At 39.9% G+C, this 22868-nt stretch overlaps 2 protein-coding genes across 9 annotated transcripts in view; one reads left to right on the forward strand and one right to left on the reverse strand.

The window, feature by feature from the left end:
• Positions 1 to 22868, forward strand: part of LOC108111850 (serine/arginine repetitive matrix protein 1) — a 90059-nt gene that overhangs the window by 44317 nt on the left and 22874 nt on the right. The window contains exons 1-2 of one of the 8 annotated variants that reach the window (XR_001772598.2): positions 15213 to 16555; positions 17262 to 17300. The exons of 3 other annotated variants lie outside the window; for them this stretch is intronic. Coding sequence is in view for 1 of the 5 variants with exons in the window: in XM_017221457.2 (XP_017076946.1) it covers positions 15874 to 16555 (682 nt within the window). In the remaining 4 variants the exon portion in view is untranslated. Of the gene's footprint in view, positions 1 to 15208; positions 16556 to 17261; positions 17301 to 22868 lie in introns of those variants that run through there. 4 more of the 8 variants (XR_001772599.2, XM_017221457.2, XR_001772600.2 and 1 more) reach the window with 4 other exon arrangements.
• LOC108111851 lies at positions 14007 to 14697 on the reverse strand. The gene has a single exon (XM_017221460.1). It carries the CDS (start codon positions 14532 to 14534, stop codon positions 14127 to 14129), a length of 408 nt encoding a protein of 135 aa, XP_017076949.1. The 5' UTR covers positions 14535 to 14697; the 3' UTR covers positions 14007 to 14126.

The following is a 22868-nucleotide window of genomic DNA, read 5'->3' on the forward strand; positions in this document are numbered from 1 at the left end:
AAATATGTTCCATGACCCCTTTTAAACTTTATCCAGAAATTTGTCAAGTTGAAGAGATTTCCACAAAGGAATGCCCGACACCATGTGTTCCACTTTCGTGCTCGATTTGTGTTTCTGTTTATGCTCGAATTTCTCCCCCATTTTTGCTCAATTTGTTTCCTTTTGTAACTGATATAGTTTCGATTTCTCTGCACATACCATTCCGCATTCCTTAGAAAATCGGTCTTGTTTTCCCTTCTATATGGCAGGTTATTATCTAGCCAAGTCTATATAATATTTCCCCATCTCGTTGCCATTCATGTCTTGCTATCTTTTCGGCTATCAATTCGAAAAGTTGACACTTTGCTGGCTTTTGTTCGATGGTCGTGCAATCAATGAGCCGGAAATGTGTCCGTCTATATAGGGGATAGATATATACATATATATATATATTATATACACTCGTATGTAGTCTAGCACAAAGGGAAGAACGAAGAGAATATTGAAAAAGAAAGAATAAGGAAGAGATTCATTTTAGCCAGAACAAAGGGGATGTGACTCCTTGCCCGGGCAACAGCTCATTATGAGTTGCTCCTTTCGCCTGATGAAAATGTCAGTTAATTGGCATTTGATTAACTCGAAATTCACGCATCTCAGCGAACTTAATTAGCCCCAAAAACCAAAGAGAAAAGCGGAATGGTTGTGCCCCCAAGATTGATGCATGTCCTCATCCTCATCCTGAGACTTTTCCCCATCCTGTCTGGCTAATTGAATGCGATCCATTAGCCGGGGAAGTTCTTTTTGTTTTGGTTTTTTAAATTCCGTCCGAAAGTCGCCACGAGTTAAAGTTCATGAGCCGAGTGACGTGTCCTTCAGAGTTTTTCCCCTCACATTTTCCTTATTTTCCAGCGTGCAATTAAGCGGCAACGTCTTGCTTTTCTGGGGTGTTGCATTCGTGTTTGAGTTTGTTTTTTCAGCAAATTTGCGGCATGCATGGACATGCAGAGATAGAGTGAAGGAAAAATAAATAAATTTAAGGAAAGATTTAAGATTTTAACATGACATTTTATGGTTTTGATTAAATTTTTGGCTATCTTTAAGAATATTTCCGAAAATACTTTTTAAAATACTTTCTTTTAGCTGACACTTAACCATTCTGATCATTTAATTTAAAGCCTGTCATTTAGGTAATTCTAAATAAATAACTTTCCGATTTAATAGCTTAGGGAAAACGTTGATTTAGTGTATTAAGTGCCGAGCCTTATTAATACCTCCTAGCCTAGACCATAGCCTTTGATGCAAGCCATGTCACACTCTGCTCGAACGCCTTCGACTTTGCCCGATTTGCTAGAATTAATTGCAGCTTTGGCCCTGCTATTGGCATCTCTTTTTTTCTGTCTATCACCCTCACTCTTTCACCGTTCGACTTAAGCTATTTGTTTCTCTTTTTTGGGCATTAATCAAATGCCTAAACATCTGAGAGCCAAGAACTTGAATTATCCTCCCAAAATCTGAAGCGGTGAGGCGTGAAAGCTCCTTTGATTCTCCTCTGCTGTCTCTATCACTCGCTCATCTACCCTCTCACTCTCTCGCCTTTGCTGGGTTTCTCCATTCGAATCAGCTCACTTCATTTGAGATTAATTGCAGTAAGTCGGCGCCCACAGCCAGCCCTAAATGCCGAATAATTTATTTCAATCTATTGATTTACATTTCGAAAATTTCATTTCATTTTTTAAGTGCTTTTGAAGGGAGAAGGGGGAGTGAGAGGACTATATAATTCCTTTAATATTATAATTTATATATTTTGTATTATATTTTTAAGAAGTTTTTATAAATTACCCATTACCCTTAGCCTTCCTGTTAGTCCCCAGAAACAAATAACAGCTTTTATAGCCCAGAGGCAATCCTTAATCCTTTTGGAGCCTTTTGAAGGAATCCCAAGGATTTATATGCATATGAGATGGAAAGTGTTTCCGTGCAAAGATTTTCGCATATGCACCGCAACAATGCGAAACCGAAATCCTCACTTGGAAAATTGCTCACATAATTCCGCACACGCAGCAGAAATGGAATGCATTTTCCCCCCAAAACCATCCATTTTCCAGCCATCTCTCTCTTTCTGTCTCTCATTTTGCACTAAATCCAGCTTCTCAGCAACTCGGTTCATTTTGCTATCTGCGCTTAATTATAATATTAATTAAATTGAATTGCCTTAAGCATTTTGGCAGCAGATGTTGCAGGATTTTCGTTGGAGGCCAGGTGGGTGGTTAAGAGTGGGTCAGGGGGATATATATACCACCCCTTATACATATATGCATGTGACCGCTTGCGGTTGCTGTTTGCCGTTTTTGGTTAATCGGTAAATCAACTGCAAACATGTGCCTCAGACAGAGTGTCCTTGTTCTTGGACTTGCTGTGGCTTACCCTAAGGTCCTGCAGAGGATCTGGGTGGATAAGTTTCAAGATCAGGCGAAAACTTAAATTAAGTTATTTGCTTGTTTTTGGGTGAAATTTAAAGTGATGATTGTGGGTTGTTAGAAACTGATATTATGTTTTTTGGGAAGAAGGGAAAGTATTAAGTTGATATCATAAATATTATACTCGTAACTTTCTAACTTTCTTAACAATATAGTTGATAAAAAATAGATATTAAAAGGTATGGATTTAATGAAGATAAGTTCTAGGATCGGATCATTCCATTGGCTTGGTAGAAAAGATCTCCCTTTTTGAAAAGATATCTTAAAGCTTAAAAAGAACATAAAACTAACTTCATAAACTTAACTAACTAACTCAACGTTTTATGTTTAATATTTACTATTACTAAATATATTTTTTAAGGTATATCTCATACCAGTATATAGCCTTACCCATCAAGTTCCCCCTCGTAAGTTTCAGCGACATCTGTCAACTGTCGAATGTCCTGTCCCGTGTCCCTTGTACCCACATATAGTACATCCTCCAACAGATGGACTCATTTCGGTTGCTTTAATGCCGGCCTGGTGTGCGGTCTGCGGTTTGGGTGTAGTCGTGGTCAGCTGAGTTTCATGGGTTAATGAATCGCTGTGCGCCACAGCTCTTAACCCTTTTCCCAGGCCATCAAACACACACTTAAAATTGGCCATATGCAAATTGCGGCAATTTCTCTGAACAAAAAACTGAAAGTGCAGCCCAAGAAGAAAATCCCCATTTTTGATGCGGGCTCTTTGTTGCACCTGTGGAAAAACAAAAATTAAAAAAGAAAAACAAAAAAATAAAAGGTGCTGTAACCATTTAGCTAATAGCCAATTAAGTAATTAAGTGGTGGGCCAAGGGGCGTGGCAGTCGGCGCACGTGACAAGTGCAAATTGAAGGTTCGTCGAAAGTGTTTGACGCCTGAATCGTTTTGTCGTTGAATTTATGAGTTGGCCATCGATTAGCGTGGAAAATGTGCGGAAAAGGCTAGGAAAAAAAAAAACGGTGCCAAAAAAAAAAGAAAAAGAAGGAAAGTCCTTCGTCTGGGCAACGTCCTTGGCTCCCTTGGTCTGTGGGTAATTAAAGTCACGTCTGCCCCGTCTAATTAGTTTTGACCCAAATTACCCGACGAAGCATTAAGGAAATGAATTGCACAAAAAATCCACCAACGGCGGCAAAGTGCGAAAAGAAATTTTGTGAAAATGTGATTTTAATAAATGCTGCAAATCAGCACACAGTGAGAAAAAATGTGGCAAAATTTTTATTTAATTGAACAGAAAACAAAGCTTAAGGTTTTGGGGTTTTCAAACAAAAAAATATGAGAAAAATATAAACTTAAAGACCAAGAAAAAAGATATTTGGATTTATCTTACTGCAGCTTGTTAATCTAGATTTGTCAAAATATGTTTTTCTGATTTTAATCTTTGTACTTTTTGTACTTTCGTTAGCATAATTTATGTTTAAATTTTAAGGAAATGTAAAAGATTTCGGTAAAATTTTCGAGAATCATTCAAAGTTCGAGGGGGAACACTGAAAATCGTACAGTTTTTTTGCCTGGAAATTACAAATTACAATTTGCGGCTGTTGCTAAGGTCATGACATACATTCTTCTGATGGAAAGGGGCAGAAAAAGGGTCGGTAAGTGGGGTTGAAGAAGGGGTAGAGCAAGGGGCGAAGAAAAGAGCCTAAGGTGGCAGATTTGCAAAAGATTTTCGGATTGAATAATTGTGAAAATGTGAAATGGCAGCTAACTTGGCACTGCCTTACAGACTTACATTATTTTATATCCATTAAAATAATATTTAAATTTTAATACATTTTTCTTCTACAAAACTGTATTATTAAGATTTTATATTAAAAATCTTTAAAAATAGGTTTAGGCTTACCAATTTTCTAGTTTAAGATTTGTATTTCCTCAGCAATGCTTAGGAAACTATGTAAATTTTTCATATATTTTTCCTATCTTTTCATATCTCAAAATCCTTTCAAAATCATTTACCAATTTGTGTTTAAAATTTGTCCCAATTTTCCCACTGTCGTTGGCTTTCAAATTCGCATTGCAAAAACGCAGCTGTCGCCGCAGAGGGGTGAGAAAAACTTGGGCAGGGTCAAAGGCTGTAATTAAATCCAGCTTCAATTTATGATGGGGCTCCTGGGTTGGTCTCCTAGGGTGGCCCCAAATGCCGGGCCGGCATAAAGAAATTACACAAATCCATCAAGCCACGCAATGACATCAGAGTGGCGATGGACTCATGACTCCGGGGCCCAACCCTATCCGAATGCCACCTACCACCAACCACATGACGAGCCGTTTTCCGGGGAAGATTGCAGATTGGAGTGGATGGGAGTAGGCAAGTCGGTCAGGCGATAATTACCCGAGTCCCAAAAGGGGGGCGGGTCACTTCGGCATACGTTTCCGGAAGTCGTTCACCATTCCGCCGCAGTCGTCTTCTTGGGCTGTTTGGCTGTTAATTCGGTTTCATGTTTTCCATTTGAGGCGCCATTTGCCGGCGGCCATAAAACTCAACAGCAACATCAATGGCGGGGTAGCTTCATTCTGGTCCGTTTCGGAGGCCACATCATCATCATCATCAGCAGCAGTAGTAGTAGCAGCAAAAGCAGGAGCAGTAACAGCATCAGGATCCCATGAACATCCTCATCTCATCTCGTCATCGGATGCCCTCATCTTTTGTGAGTCGCCTGTCAGCGGCATGGCGTCCATTGTCCGCAGTCCGGACAACTTGTTGTTGCTGTTGTGGTCTAGGGGTACGGGGTCGGTGGTCTGAGGTCTGGATTCTGGGGTTCTGAGGTCCGGTGTCCGGGAATCGGGTTTCGCTTGCTTTAAGCCCGGTTAGTCGAGGTCACTGTCTCTGATTTTACTTTGCATTAAATTCCATTGTCATTGTGACTCCAACTCAAGCCTTTTCAATTCTGTAGATTTCTTTTCAAAGTAGAAAACAAATTTTAAGCAAAAGACCTGCTTATTAACTTAAATGAAAACAGCTGAGACTGAATCTAATACAAGCTAGTATCTAGTATTGGGCTTAAAGAGTCTAAGCCAAAGTCTGAGTTTAAGCCTTTAAGATTTCCTACCGCGTTAGGCCAATTTCCAAGTTAAAGGACATCTTTAAATCAAAGTACTTACAAATTTTTCTAGCTACAACTTTTCTTTACAAAAACCTAACGCCTTAAGGCATTGAAACGCACTGTATCAGCCTGGAGATGAGTAATTCCTTTGGCATTCGCAGCTGCGCTGTGTGTCTACACTTAATTTCACTGCAAATTAAGTTGGCTATGTGGGTTGAATGAGGGGCTGCTGGAGGAAGAGGCTCCGCCATATACCATATACCCTATACTCGTACCATACACACCCCGGACAAAAAGGCAGAGATAAAACTACAAGTATTCCAGCTCCACCTCAAGGCTTTGTGTCAGACATCAGGTGCAAAACAGTTTCTATTTTCACAACTTTTAGTATAATTAATTCAAATGCTTTCCATAAAAGAAGCAGCGCAGTGGCTGGGACAAGGAGGCAGCTGCGGCATTTATGCAAAATAGCCGCTTTTCTTTCTCTCTTTTTGCAGGCGTAAGCGAGTGTGTGTGTAGGCTCCGGAAGAGTTTGTCTTTATTAACAGATTTTTGTTTCTATTTTTCTTTTGTTAAGGATAATGTTAGCCGAGGCCACGCCCATGTGGGCAATGGCAAACTTATAACGAAATACACTCGAAAAAAGGTTACTTTTATTATGTTTGTTAAAAGAAAAGCCCCTAAAATTAATAACATTTTTAACCCATTTTAAGATTAAACCAAAACTAAACTTTTGCTTATTAAAAATTCAAGAAAATTATATAAATTGAATCTGTATAAGATCTTCATGAAACATACATTCTGGAACGTACTTTTCCGCGTACACACTTCCCCACCTCTGCTAAACTTTTTCCCGGCTTTCCCCACCACCATTTACCGCCTTGGCCTGGCCATAATCGTGATGAAAGCTTACACACAAAAGTTGTTAAGCTGCGTGTGGCTCCTGGGGAGTTTTCCAGCGGAGGAGGATTGGCAATTGGGACTGGGTTTTCGATGGAGGAGCACTCCTTGGATTTTAATGGCCTGGCTGGAGAGGGAACAGCAACAGGAACATGGCCAGAAACAAGGAACAACGTCAATTACATTGACCGAGGGCCAATATGAAGGAAAGGAAATGGAATCGCGGTGGCCATGAAATCGGGCCGATAAGCTCTATCTGTGGTATTCGGATTTTCCGCCCCCTAGTTACTCATTAGTATGCATTGATAGTTGGCCAAATGGGGGGAGGCGGGCAACGAAAAGTAATTGAAAGGGATATAAAAATTAATTTACGAGCTTTGCACGCGAATCGAGTTTTCCCTTACTCATGAATTAAACTTTTCCCCGCCACGTCTGTATTATATTTGTTGTATTTGTGTGTGTGTGTGTTTGTGTTTGGTCTGTAATGCATATGTCTGTACACCTGTCATGGATATACCTGTAGATAAGTCCCAGAGGTTGGTCCTTTGGGGTTTCGGTTACCATGCTGCGACCTGAATGTGTGACAACCGAATAAAGTAAGTGAAAATTTGAAAAAGGAAAATCAACAAATATATATACTGCTTACTGCTATGAATATTAATAATAAATAAGAACTTAAACTAACATTCTTGATATCAAAAGTTAGGCTGAAGAGGACTTTCTCATAAAGCTAGCTAGCCAAGGGGACTTCTTCTACGAATTTCTGGCCCCATTTCTAAAGACTAGTTACCATCTTCGTTATCTTTCAGTATCTTTATCAGATTAGAGAAGATTTTTAACTAATTTTTCTTTACTTACAAGTTAGTTTTTCATTATTTGCCCCTACACTTACCCTTCTTTTTGCTCACTGCATATGAGTCTGGAAAATTGTTTACTCATGCCAAATCGGATTCAAATCAATGTGAATCTCCTGAGCGTAACAATTGAAAGCATTTTTTGTGTCGTGCCCAAGTGAAGTGCTTTCCTCGTGGCTCATACCTCACCCCTCCCTTTCCCTGTCGTGCGAATAACTGACTGGGGGCATCCTTGTCGCTGACAGGCCAACCATTTTGCGGGTGTCCATGTCACGGCAGCAACAGCTGAAAAATAAACGTTCTCTTCTCCAACTGGCACACTAACACACACCAAACACACCCTAACACACACACACACACATACACACGGCCACGTGAAGACAAACACTTGAAAATGAAACCCCACTCGGCAGAAATTTTCCGTTTGTTTTTCCCGCTACCCGGCGTTGTTTTTTGTATTTTCGAAAAGATGCTCAAGTTGCCACAATGGCGACTGGCGAACGGCGCGATGATGATGATGATGATGGCAACACTGGCAGACGGAAACACGTGCAAACCCATAAATACAGGTGCCCAGATAGGTAAAGGCCAGGTGAAAAGTTGGGGCAAAGTGGGATGGGGGAGGGGAAAAGGCTATGGGACATGGCAAGTTCGGGGTTTTTGGGTTACGAGTTTCGGGTTTCGGGTTTTTCCAGTTTCTCGCTTTCGCAAATAAACGTGCGAAAAACGCAGCCAAAAAGAAAAACTAGACAGCTGGAAAGGACCCTATAGATACCCTCACAGAAAGCAATATGTCCTGCGAAGTAGAACTGGGAAAATAAAGGCATACGCTGGAGGTTAGATGTGAGTTTACACGGTGAGAAATAAGGCAGTTTTATCAATAACTAACCTGTATTTATACATTTTCAAGGATTAAAAAAGAAATCTCTTTGAAGTAAGAAGAAAAAGTCAGTTTCCTTGGGGATCTTTCTAAATATTTTTCATGAATTTCATGACAGACATTCAGATTTCTTTCAGTGTACGTATGTTATCCAGTTGGGGTTATGAAAACAGTTAGCTGACTTGCTTGGTTGGTTGCATTCCAGCTGGTGTTATTTCAGGTCCACCCACCCATTTCCCCCGCCACTGCGGAAAAACCAAGAAAACGAAGAGAGACAGGGGAGTGGGTGTAGAGAGGTTAGCAGTCGCTGGCGTTTTGCGAAAAGTGTGCCACAGATTGCAGCAACTCACGTGCATCCTGGGCAACTTTACAACCATGTGAGAGTGTGTGGCAAAGGCAGAGGTGAAGGCATCCTGACGATGACGCTTGAGCCCCATATTTTGCACTTTGACGGCTGCCAAGCCAACACGAACGCATCTCTCTTACCCTCTTCGCATCCCCCGCCACACACATACACTGAGTGCCAAAAGTAAGACCACACGAAAAATGACATAAAAAAGAAATGATTTCTTTTTTTTGAGGGCTTAAAATGAAATTTGCCTGCCTGCCGCCTGCCAAGCTCTCATCTAAGCCCGCAAACTTAAAGGTTTAAGTTGGCTTAAGGGATCAATTTTCAGAGATGGGTTTGCCTAGCTAAGAACATGGATAAATCCTATTTATTTATGGTTTTTCATTATTAAATAAAATCTATTTTCAGTTGCTTTAAATAATTAGATGGATGAAAACTGGAACTTAGATGAGATTTCTGTACAACAAAAGGGGAAATGGATTGGTTTCTTAACTAAGCAAATATTAAAAAAGAAAGTTAAGCATCTTTAAGTATAATTTCTGGACTAAAAAGAACTTTAATCCAGCTGACTCTTAAGTTTTAAGTGATTTCTGAAACACCCTAACCTAACTTTTCAATGTCCCTGAAGAGCATTTCCTAATCTACCCCTAAATTAGGGGGCGTACACCCTCTTTTCCCTGACACTGTTTAGTTCTAAACACATATTTGCTTAGATGACTGTGGTGTTGCGCTTGTGGGCGTGTCATTACCTCTGCGCCACTGCGATAACCAACCTCATCAGCGCCCAATGCCGGCGGCGATTTGTTTTACATTCTGTTGCCTCTCGAGACCAAAAAACAGCCAGCCACCTGACCCACTCAACCACTTAGCCAAACAACCAACCAGCCAACCAGCCAGCCCACCCACTTAGCAACCCATTCTGTTTTTGGGGTGAGGGTAGTTTGGTAGTGCGTGTGTTTGTCAGTTCGTTGGCAGTTCACAAAAATGGCATCCCCCATTCCCCCCTTAAAAAGAAAATATGGCAAAAAGGAAAAAAAAAATAACTAAAGCATATGCAACACAATTTTTCATGGAATATATCAAACATGGAAATTTGATTGGTTTCTGCTCTCAACAGATGCACCAACATACAAAGTGCATTTGCGCTGCAATTTCTCAATGGCGAGAGTGAAAAACCCAAGTCGCCTAAAAATGCACGGTTATGGAAAATATGAAACGACTATTAGATGCCCATTGGTGAGGAAGCAAAGAAGATTGTAGTTTTCAAGGGTATTTTGTGAAATATTTTATGCAGTCCTTACTAATTTATGAAAATTTTAGCCCAATTCAGTTTGTTTAATCGAAAAGAGATACCTAATGCTCGTAGCATAAAACTCACTACTGGTCAGCTTTTTTCTGTTATGCCTTTTATTCTCACATTCGCTTCTCTTGAAAGTCAAAAACAAAGTCCCCCTTCAATTTTTGTTCATCCCTCTTTTCCCTTATCCGTAAGCGAGATAGATGTATATACAAAACGATCTCTAACAGCTAACTTACATGATAGAAAGAGATAACAGTATATAAGGATAATATTTACAGCTAAGTTATTTCTTAATATGCCTTACAGTGGTTCTCATACTTATACGTTATGCTAAAAATTGTACAGTGGGCCTTAATAGTACTTGTCCTACTTTAACAGGGTATCCCCTTAGTCGATTTCTAGAGCCCCCGGCTAAACCCCTTCATATTCTGCCACTTTGTCTTGGCCGTTCGCACACAGAACGCAATTTATTATGCAAAATCAAAATATGTTTGCCAACTCACACACACACACACATGCGAGAGAGAGAGTACAAAAAAAAAAGAAGCAAAGAAAAGCTGCAGCAGCAGCTGGCAAGAGGAAAAATGTTGGAATTTTTGTGGGAAAGCAGGAACTTTCGATGAGTTGGAAATTCTTCTTCTCTGACCAAACTGACACGACGCCAAAGTCCATTGTTGTTGGGGGCTCCGGATATTTTTTATAAAATAATGTCAACAAAAATCCAATTTCCTTTTACCTTCCCGTTTGAATATTGCGCATACTTATAGAGGTAAGCCAGGTGTCCAGGGTCCAGGTTGCCGCGATTCGAGTCCCTTTTTACCCAGCCAAAAAGTTTGGCTAGTATATTATGAATGCAGGATGCACGAAGAGAGATCGAGTAAGGTCTGTGCCGAGGTGCATTTGACATTTTACTGGGATTTCGTGACGAGAAGGAGCCACGGATATGGAACCACAGAAGCCAGGAATGCATTTCCCGCTCGGCTGCACGTTTTCTGCTTGTTTAGTTAAGCGCCTTGGCGTGCCATCTACGTGCCATGCACTGCAAGAAATTCCCACGCCCCCTGCCATCGATTAGCATCCGCCAGCATTATTTGCCTTTTGTGGAAAGTGAGAAATTGCCCGGATGGTTTTAATTTATTCCCCGATTGCATGCAACACAACTTGTTGAGCGGGTTAACTGGGTTAAAGCCAAAAGAGAGTGGTTTTAATGGTAATATGAAAGTCCATTTACCTTTTCAATGGCTTTTAACAAATTTCTTTTATGGACTAGCTTAAATGTTTATTTTATGTATTTTTAAAGGGTTAAGGAATGTGTTAATTGGGTTTCAATAATATTTAAGATGCGTGAATATTAAAATAAAAATATTATACAAAAAAATACAAGAAAAAGTACAATAAAAATCTTACAAATTCCCCTAAAAAACTGTATTCGATCATCGACGTTGCCCTCAAGTCAATTGCCAGAGATTTGTATTTGTTTTCATCATAATTTTGTGCGGTTTGGCTTCCGTTGCAGTTTACCGTTCGAGCGGCATATCCGCTTTCCTTTTTCCGCCGCACTTCATCATGGCGGAAAATCAGGACGAAGGGGGAAGCCCACGAAGGAAACTCGAGACGTAGCTCGCGCACACGATTATTGTGTATTGTTATAATAAAGTTCAGCTTCATTTCCTCTGCCGTTCGACGGTGGAGCTTCCATTTTTCATGCCCCATGTTCAAGCCATCTTTGCCGCACGCTCAAGTGCGTCTAAGTATGCGAGTCCTTTTGTTGTCCTCCGGCGTCCATGGCCACGGATCCATGGATCCTTGCACTTAATTTCCCCCCATGTTCACATGGCTGCTCCTCGACCATCGCCATCGCCATCGGAGAAGTGTTTGCCCTGCACTCCAGTTTTTGCTTAAGTTTGCCCGAGACTGTGCCACCTGACCTTCGCTTCGGAATCGAATGGGGGGGATGCCTTGGGTTGCAGGAGATGCTGGGCATTAAATGGCCTGGGATGGCGTGTCGCAGGCCCATTTCCCCACACTGGCTTTCTCCCTGTAAATTGTAATTTATTTCAATCTTATTTTAATAGATATTTATGCTTTGTTTTCCATTCTTCGTGCGGCGCATTTAATGCTTACATTTCCGGACATTTCAATAAATTAAGTTGCCCCTTCTCCATCTCGACGTTGTTGTTGTTGTTGCTTCTCTGCACTCGATTTGTTGACAGTTGGAAATGGAATTGCTGAAATGGGAGTCGGATTTCAGGTCGCCTTAAGGCTGTCTCTTTCAATGCACACAGTGCGTATGATCGATTTTTGGTGCGTTAATATATCAGACTTTAAGGCCATTAAGAGTGGCATGTAGTTAAGCAAATGCTGGGAAAATTTAAAGAGCATTGGCTTGAGGTTTATAAAATAATATTAAAGAATTCAATATATGAAATATTTTTAACCATTTGAATTAATAAAATTGATCCCATTCACCTTACCTAAACTTAGCACTTACCATCCAAATTTGCCATTTTCCGGCTGGCAATTGTAAAATGTTTTTACCACTTTTCCTTAACGACAAACACTCAAAATAGAAAGGAAGAGTAGTAACTTAAAAGCTTAACAAACTAACGACTATTAAGGGCTTCGACAACGACGGCTGGCTAAAGGCGAATAAAAACTGGCAGCAAAGTGCTCCATTTTTCTTCGCGAAAAGAGCGACTCGACTCCGACTCGCATTTAACAAGAAAATCACATTAAGCATTTGTTGTTATTGCCAGCGGGTGGGCGGGCGTATGAGCGGTCTGCAGTTGCAGTTGCATTTGCAGTTGTTTGCTAGTTTTTGTTGCACCTGCAACGTCGACGGCAAAATGGGTGAAATGCATAAATCATTTGGCAAACAGGTGCTGCCAAAGAAAGCAAAAGCAAAGGCACCATCGACTGCAATTTTGCGAAGTACCAGGCGAAACACACACGCATCTACACACATACACAGGCATGCGAGGGTGTCCTCGACAGGGATGCTAAAATAAGAAAAGTAGAAAATAGAAGGGAAGGATTTGCTCTAAGATTTGATTTTATTTTCGGATTCTAAGTGAATATTTTTTTAAAATTAGATTTTCCTAACTTATATTACGTAAGGAAAAATCAAATAATTTTAAATAAAAATGAAAAAATGCTTAGTTTTTTAGTTTCTGAATAAATCTTGTTTAATTTAAGAAATTAACAAGAAATTTCTTGACAAATATTGGAAATAATGATATGAAATTGAATAACAGCAAAAATACAGCAATTCTTGATTAAGATTGGGCTACAAATGTTGTAAAAAACAAACGCAGAATAAGCTTGAAATTACAGTTGTACAGTTCCATTAGCTGGAAAAGTCAGTGTGACCAGACATATGCAAAACTAGAGATTGGAGTTTTATATACAGAATTACACTGCGATAAATTGGTATTTTAACCATTCTGTTATAAAAAGTCAAACTTTTTTGCAGTTACTAAATAAATCTAAATTAAAAAATATTTATTTAAGTAATCCTTCATATGCGACTCACAAATAATACCTTAAAGATATCTTAGTTCCCATTTCTTAAAAATCTTAAAACATAGTTAAGCACACTTTTCAAGTAATTTTTAAGCAAAAAAAAGCTTAAAATATAAAAATACTTGCCAAAAAAAAAATGGCCAACTTTGCAGCACAGCTCGCAGCACAAGGTTTCAGGCATAAAGTGTTCAGCTCCTTGTTGCTGCTCCTGCTGATGCTGTTGTTGTGCACTTGCATAAGTCTATCAATAAATAATAAATTTTTACTTCATTGAATTTGCAAAAGCAATACGTTCGATAGACTCCAGGCCGAACGCACTGCTCTCCTGGCCCCAAAAGATTGGTCCAAAGGATGATGTGGATGTTGCTGTTGCTGTTGCTGTTGCTGCTTCTGCTGCTCGTGATCCATTTGCCAGTTGCCATCGAACCATAAATGATGCAGCTGCAGCAGCTCCATGGATTTCAATCCATCGCAACGGCTTGCAAATGTGCGAGCGAAATTCTTTCAAAAATAATACTCCCCAAATGGGATTCCACTCGAATCGTTTATTGTCGAATGGTTAACCGTCAGCGAAGGAACTCTTCACTCGCTGAAAGTAGGGAAAATAACTTTTCTTTTTTTTCCTTTCATAATAATGAAAATTTCTATACAAATCAATTTCCTATGCATGAAAACTAAGATTGCTTTGGTTTTTTTTTTGGCTTTTATATTCAAGTTTTTGGGGCTAACTCGGTTTTGAAGTGCTGCTGCTGGCCAGTTGGTTGTTGTTGATGATGATTGATTGATTGATGGACTTCCTCCGGTCTAACCACAGCCGGGACTATCGTTGCGAGCGCCCTCCATGCAGGGATATGGCTTGCATATGGTATTATTGGGCGCCGGCGTTGCCTGTGCCGCTCCTCCTGTTCCCGCTGCCGCAGCCGCGGCATTCGGATCTGCCAGACGAGCGGCGGCTGCCAGTACCTCTACGGTGCTATAGATATTGGCCACGCCCATGATGACCATGCCACCCGCAGCACCGCTGGGCATGGGTTCCTGTCCATCTGAAGATGAAGGGCAGTAAGGCGATGGCTTGGTGGTCGCCTGCCCCTCTGGCGGCTGACAGTTGGGCGAGCATTGCCGGCCAGGAATCTCGGGGATGGCGCAAGCCTTGCTGGGATGCGGGCCAATGTAGAAGGGATTGAAGGGTTGGTCGTCGGTCTCCTGAGTCATAGCGGTGGTGGCGGTTGAAACGGAAAACGGTTAACGGCAAACGGCTGAAAAATCAAGGAAAAACACAGAGTTATCCACACGGACAAATTTTGGATTTAGATAGTTTTCCGAACTGCTCAGTGTGAGGTTGGCCCCAAAACTGACCCTAACGCCCGAAACTATGACTTAACCCATTTGAAGTTGCCTACGAAGCCTGCTTTTCATTTTCTTAATAACAATGCCAAGGTTCTGGTATCGAAGTCTAGTTTGGGTAACCTTTTCGATTTGCAATGCAATTTTGATAATGTTTAATAGTTAACATTAAACGTTATAGAATCATGTATGGCAGCAGATTAGTAAGTGTTAATTGCTTTGCTAATGGCCTGGAATTTTCCTTTGGCATTTGAATAAATTTGCAAGGCATTTAGAGGGCTCTCTGTGGAAAGTTTACCGAAAAGGCAATTGTCTTGTTCTGTGTATCATATAGTAAATAGGATTAAAATAGGATAACAAAGCCGCTTACAAGAGCTTAATAATACTCCTACACGCACACTCATGCATGCCTACTAACAGACACACACACACACATATGCGCTTAGCTGCTGGCAAATGAAAATTCCTGGTAATAGTTTTCTTTGATATGTATATATTCTATGCCGATCAAGCTTAGGTAATTAGAAGGTTTATGGAAACTACTTTAAGAATGGAAATGTTAATTTTGAAAGAATTTCTTACTTAATTGTTTTTAAAGCGAAGTTTTTGTTTTTAAGATATGAAAAAAGACTTTAATGAGGAAAAATAATCAAATTTAAGACTCTTTTTATAAAATTGTACTTGCAAAAGTTCGTAATAAAAATAATACTTCTTTAACAATTTAAATTCTTAACTTTAACTATCAAAAATTGTTACTAAAATAGTAAGCTAAAAATATATTTCATATATTAAAATTCAATTTAACTTATTTTTGTTTTTTTTTGAAAATGTTTTTGATCCTCAAAAAATGTATTGCCTAACTCTTACATTTTTCTTCATAAACTTCTTATTAACTTAAAGGTTCTGTAAATATTAACTTACATACAGCTTCGATCGGTTAAGAAACATCTGCTTTAGTATCTGATTTATAATATCTTTTGCTTGATTTTACTCGCTTCTCGCAGATGCCGCGACGCTTAAACCCACTCAGCCACTAACTTAGTCACCGCCGTTAAAATGTAAATTTCCAACATGCTACTAAAACCACTAACACCAGCCAGCGACAATTAAAGCCAGCCGCTAGAGAGGATCAGGAGCACGATCAAGGAGCAGGAGAGAGGTGGTGGAGCAGAAACTAATCCAAAGAAGATACACTGAGAAAAACACGATGGCCGGGCCGCAGGTGCAGCATAGCCAGAGACCGAATAGCGCCTACTATACTGGCTTGAATGGCGGTTCCAGTGGTGGGGCAGGAGGATCCTCCGCCGGAATGTCGAGCAGTGCATCGCACACTGGCCTGCATGCCCTGCGCCAGGTGAGCAACGAAACGGAGCTGATCTACCGTGGCAGTCACAGCAATGGAACGGTCAACGAGCTGCCCTCGACCGCCCAGCACCACCTGCTCACCGGTCGGGTGGTACAGCAGCAGCAGCAGGTGCATCACCAGACAGTTAGCAGCATCGCTGGCACCGGGTCAAGTGTCACGGATGCCCTAATAGGCACCATAACCACCGGCGGAGGCGCCTCAGGCAGCAGTTGCTCTACGTCGGCATTGGGTATCAAAAAGTCCAGCACACAGCGCAGCATCGAGATCATTGTGGATGCTAGTCAGTGTGGCAAGGAGTTGGTGGCCAGTGGCCCGGGTTCGGGCACGGCAGGAGCAGCAGCAGCAGCTAGTTCGGGAACAGCTATTATCTCCACTTTGGATGTGGAGGATGTGGAGCAGGGCGGCGGCGGACAGGAGTCCTCTTCTTCGCACCGTAAATCATCGCGCCATCGCCATCGACCGCTCCATCGGCGGCTCATCACCTATCTGCGGAACCTCTTCCAGGGCAGCACCACCCAGAACGGTAAGACGGGGTTCATATGCTGGGCTAGTGCATCCACATCCTTGGCATTTCGTGCATTTTTAGAAGGGAATTTTGAGAATCATATATAAATATATCTTATTAATTGGTTTTATGAATGAAAGAAAGTTTTTAACTTAATTTTAAAAGTTACTTTATATAGAGTTAGAAAGCTCCTTGAAAGAAATTTTCTAATTAGCAGAACTTGCAATGTGTGAATGGGTAACAGAAAACTCACTATATTGCTTAGTTTTTGGTAAGGGTATATATTAACATTTTAATTTTATCAATTTATGCATTAAAAATAACGTCAAACTGTGTTAAAATTCCTTTAAAATTTGTGTCTATTTTATGTATTAAATTATGTTAAATTTTCTTTTAAATTTATCCTCTTTTTGAACTATTTTTAGAAATAAAACAGTTTACAGCTGTAAACTTCTTAGAAAAACTGAAAATTAGTTTCTTAATTTATCAAATTTAAAGCTAGGCATTATCTAAAGATGTATCCCACCTGTATTATAGCTCTTTTTAGCTTATTTTGAGTCAATTTTCAGCAATCTTTAACTCTACAGTTTAGTTTTTCCTTAGTAATGCATTTTCACTTTCAGTTTCGCCTGTCATTGTCCACCTTGTGATTTATTCTTTTTTACGTGTACTCTAAATATATTTTCTTTTCTTTTCGATTTTTGTTTTTTTATTTTTTGTATAGCTGTGAAAGTTCTGCTGGTTGCCTGGCACTGTATCACGCGTAAGCGGCAATGTCTGTACTTTTGCAACCCAGTTAACCCGTTGAACCCGTTTAACCCACACCACCCCCCTAACCACACGCCGCCGCCTTTAACCCGATTGTTTCGCCGTTGGCCATGACTAACCCCTGCCAAAACGTGCTAACCATTTTCAGTTTGGGTCAATTCATGGCCATGAATCCACAGCCGTTGGCCTGGCCGCGCTGCAGATATTTTTTGCGCATCTTGAGGTTGGCAGGCGAGAAAATACTAGAAAAAAAAAATGAAAAAACAAAAAACGCTCGTAAAACGCGCTTGCGGTTTCGCGGCTGTTTTTGTCGCCTGGTCGAAATTTATGCATGGCGAACTTTTTTTTTTTTGCGGGCGGCAAATCATCGCAGCAGCCTTGAATGGATTTCCTATTGAAAATCTATTAGGCGTTCTGAGGGTGTGTACTCGTATGTTTGTTGGGCGACCCTTAAACTTGGAAAACGCTTATCCGTTCTGTTTGTGGTTTCAATTTAATTTAAGAGGATTTTGTTAGACCAAAAGAGATATATGGTAGATGTACGAGAGTAGAAATTGTCATATCTTAAGTTTGAAACATTTTTATATCTTTTTTAAGGGCATTGAAAACTTTGCAGATACTTAATTTGACATTTATTTTAAATTTAAAACTATTTTTATAATATATAAAGTAATATTTAGGTTTAATTATTAAATTTAAGGGCACAAAACAGTTTTTAGGCAAGTAGCTAAATGACAACATGGCGTATGTGTAATAAACACATTACTCATGCGCACTGTTGCCAGCTGTATAATATACTAAGATTGACAAATATGTACTTTTGTGCATAAATCTAACGAAAATAAGAGAATTTACTTAGAAAAACAAAATCTCATGGCCAAGGTTTAATCCATCAAAATTGGATAAGTTTTTATTTTTATTTTGAAAGACCATGGCCGAGTGAAACTTTCGCATTGTTAGTTTTCAATTCGATTTGATTCGATTGAATCTTAAGGACACCGAAAGCCTTCGCTTAACCCTTTTGTGTGCGCTGTGTCTTGCATGATTAATTATGGAAATTGATGGAGCAGCTTCGGCTGCTCGTGCTCCCCAAGTTGAGATTGCATTGATTGTTTACGGCTCAACTATGCCATTGGATCCCCTTTGGATCCTTGCTCCTTGGAAGTTCACTCAGCCATCGAGTCCTTCGAGCAGCTTCTTTTGTCAATTTGTTCGTCCCAAGCCCTGGCTCTGGCTCTTCCTTCTGCTTCAGCTTCGTCTTCGGCTCCGTCTTCATCCCTGTTCATTCTTGTTTTTGTCTGTTCCGCTTAGGTTCTCCTCCCAACCCCCAACAGCCATTCAGTATTTCTTTCCTATCCGATTTTCCCGCCCATTTCTCCACCCATCTCCCGAAGCAGTTGGCAAAATGATGAGCTCAACATAAAAGTTGCATGGCTCATCCTGAAAATTGAATGCAGGAACGGCTAAAGAGGAAATCGATATGGAACACAATATAATATTTGTTTGTCAGAGCTTCGAATTGAATGCTGTACACAGGGAAAACTTACTCTATGTTTATTGAAAATATCTTAATTAACTTTAACTTGAATTCGTAGATTTTTTGGTGGCTTCAAAGTATTAGCTTTTCATTCCTTGTTTAAACTGAAATTTTTGCTTAACTTTTAAGATCAGTGTATAAAGTTAATTTCGAAGGAAGCTTTTGGGACAGTGGATCAGGGGGCATGGCCATGGGCAACTGTTGACAATGACAGTAGACAACAACGCCGACTGGAAATCGAGACTCTCGAGTGAAATTGGACGGGCGGTCTACGGGAACTTTGCATTTCACTTGCCCACACTTGACTTTCTCCACTTTGCGAGAAAGCTTTTTTGGCTTTTTCGCAATGGGCGACGGATTTGCAGCTTGGCCAGCGATGAGAAGCGGCGCAAAAGTTTTATTGAAAAAGTTTGATGAATGACAAGTTGGCTTCCTGCAAGACCAGAGCAGAGACTCCCACAGCTTCCAAAAACATAAGCAACCCCCATTCCACGTGACAAATCACTGGTTTCTGTTATCAAATGACATGGCATTTAAATGTTATTTAAGGCCTACAACTTTAATTGAGTTTAAAATGCGTGCAAATTGAATCTAAATTTGTTTTAGCAGACCAACTTGCTGTTGGCGGTGAAATAACGAGTGTTTGTGGTGGCTATTTGGCAGCCAAATGTGGCAAGTTGCAAATTTAATAAAAGGTTTAGGTAATTGGAAATATAATACCAGTTAGCAGTACTCCTATAGTTGCAGTTATTACTCTCACTCTCTCTTGATCTAAAGTTGTATGTTCCTTTAATTTAGTTCAAGCCCATATTCAAGCTCCAAAGTCAAGGACGTTGAGAATCCTTCGTCAGCCTTGGCCGCGACAGGCATTTCAATTAATTACAAGAAGGGTGGTTGGAAAGTGGGGGACTTTCAGGGCCCAGGGGCCACGAGGGAGATCAGCAGGTCCCAAAAGGGGAGCAGGACTGAGTATCCTGGCAAGGCTAAAAATATACTGACTTAAATGAAAGAGAGCAAAGTTGCAATCGGGCAAAAAATGTGCTGCTGTAAAGAGTTTCCTGGACTTTTGATGTACTCTAAATTTGGAAATATATTAAAATTAATATAAAATTATTAGGAATATATTTTTAAAATATAAGATACCCTAAGCAAGGCGACTTACTAATATTTTTAATATTTATTTTAATGGGTTATTATACAGATTAACCTCGTTTTATAAGCTTAAAGAGGAATTTGTGTAGGAAGATAGATTAATAATAAATTCATTTATAAAGTTTAAACTGAAGGACAGTGAATATTTCCTAAAAACGAAAAGACAGACCGTTCCTTTTTTTTAAACTGATTTTGCCAACTTAAAACCACCCTGTTGAAGGGCATAAAAATAAGACAGAAACAATTATTGTGTGTATGTGCAAGATGAAAATAAATTGGAGCCGCTGCTCGTTTTGGCTTTGGTAATTGGCTTACTCCACTCCGCCGTCGGTTGGCCTCATCCTTCCCCCCTCGTCTTCCCGCAATGTTTGCTTGGGTTTTTTCCACTTTCAGTGCCGCTGGCTGCATTTTATTGTCCTGTCCTTTGCCATCGCCTCTCGCCTCTTTCTTTTTTCCTTCTGTTTTTCTGCCGCCTTATCCTCGGGGCAGCTCAATCAGTTTATTCATCTTTTTCTCGTCCTTTTGACTCGAATTTTTGTTTGCCTTTCTGCGCTTTAATGCACTTCATAATTTCTTCATTACGCCACGCCCCCATATCTACACCCCGCACACACCCACACTTTCGGTGGCAGGACCTTCTTGGGAAGGTAATTGAATTCGTTGTCTGCATTTTGTGGTCGCTTCATTTTGTGCACTTGATGGTCTTATTTTTGCCCGGCTCTGGCTTTAATTATAATTTCATTATTTACTGTTCGTTCGCCGTCGCTGCTGCTTATTGCATATAATTTTTAATGGCCACCGCGATGTTTTAAGTGCAGCAAAGTCCTTTGAGACCTGCTTACCGACTGCCCCATAGCCACTGCCACTGCCACTGCCACAACCACGCCCACCACTGCCACGCCTGCCCCAGCTGCTGTGTCACAGTTTTGTTTGACTGTCTCTTGTTACTCGCTTCTTGGCACACTTTCTCGCCTTTCACCGCCAGCCAAGCGAAAGCGGAGGTGGCAAGGATGTCGGCTTGGGTTTGGTAACTGTGTCGCAACTTGGCGTTAATACCCATTAAATTTGAGTCAAGGGTTAAGATGGGAATGTCATATATCATAAGACATGCTTATATTACCTTGTATTATAAATATTGTATATATATTCAGTGTATTCAACCAGATTTGGTATTCTTCGTTTGATTTTTGATTGAAATTTTTACTTACTATTGGAATTTTTAAAGTTCTTAATTAATTATTTGATTTTGTTCAGTTTAAAATATTTTTTGTTTGTCTTCCCTAAGAACAGCCCAATAAGGTAGGCAACACTTTTATATAATCAGAAAGCAGTTCACAGGAAGAGTAAGATGAAAGCAGTGATTACCACATACTGCTTGCCTTGCTTTAAGCTGTTTATGCTGCCTTTTAAGTTTAAAGCGTTTAGCTTAAATGATGAAATTAAAAAAAAATTAAATATTTTTATTTTAAACTCTCAAATTTGAAAACGATGACCAAGTTATAAAATTTACACCAGCAAGAAAGTGACAAAAAATTAAACCTCTTTCTCATCTTAGCTTATTAAGTAGTATTAACAAAAATCTGTAAAATAAATCAAGTAATTATTTGACTCATAGAAAGCTATACTCTGCCTTCTTAACTAACATAAACACTGTAACTTACCAATTTTTAAGCCTAAAACCCAAACAAACAAACGTTTTTGTTTTCCAGGGCATCAAGTCTTTTATTCAGATGCCTGGCAGTTGCATGCCTCGCCTTGCCTTTCGTGTGCATATGCATTTAAGTGTCAGGGCCTGCCACATTTTAATATATTTAAGCGCATTTGGCGCGGTCGTAAATGAGTTAAGTGCATTTCGTCTCTCACATTATCTGGCCCCTTGCACACCTTTATGTGTGTGTGTGTGTGTTGGTGCTCAGGGATTCGGATTCACATTCGGCCATGCCCCCTTTAGTGGGCTAGCAATTTGTTTTGGCCATTGTCTGAGCCACTGACTGCAACTCGAATCCAACAATCGCGACCGCAAAAATGCGCAATAAAACAAAGCAGAAGCCGAAAAAGTTTTTTCATTAACCCCCTCCCCTCGTTGAAACCAAAAAAAAAAAACGGCTGCAACAATGTGATGGAAAACATGGCACAAAGTTGCACTGCTTTCATTGCATATGTGTGGTGTGCAGGGGTGAGTGAGTGAGTGTGTGTGTGCCGCCTGAAGAGGAAAAAATTATACGAAATTAAATGAGATAAGTGTCGGAGCATTGTCTGTGCGGCAAACTTGCAGTCAAACTTTTTACTCGCCTTCTTTTCTAGTTTTTTTTCTCTCTTTTTTTCTTTCCTTTTTTTCTGTGTCTGTGTGTGTGTGTGAGTGCTGTCCATGTGTGGATAAATCTGTTTTTAGTGGGATTTTCATCTTGGCGAAAAGAAAAAAGCGAGGAGAATGAAAACTGCTGCTAAAGTACACATTTCTTTATACTATAAACTATATTTTCCAAGCTAAGCCCAGGAAATGAAAATCCTCGGGCTTAAACTGAGGCTTTAAACTGTGAGGCCGTAGAGCTTATGATGTATTGAAAAATACATGCGCCAGTCCTTTTCGGTTCCCAGCTAAATTCAACCTCATGAATATTTCAACAAAGTCGCATGCGTTGCAATTAAAAACTTGGCAAAATAATTTATAATTTAGTGTACGAGTACGAGGCCCTTTAAAATGAGAAACATTTCAAATTCACTTTTTGAGAGATTCATAAAGTCATTATTTTTAACATTAAACTTTATGAAAATCAGGAGAATATTAAAAGGTATAAAACTTTAAATTTCAATATTCGATTTACATAAATTTTTTGTTTTATTCAAAAGATAATCTTGGAATATGATTTCTGG

Source organism: Drosophila eugracilis, unplaced genomic scaffold (genome assembly GCF_018153835.1).
Source record: "Drosophila eugracilis isolate 14026-0451.02 unplaced genomic scaffold, ASM1815383v1 contig_2155, whole genome shotgun sequence".
Taxonomy (NCBI): Eukaryota; Metazoa; Arthropoda; class Insecta; order Diptera; family Drosophilidae; genus Drosophila; species Drosophila eugracilis.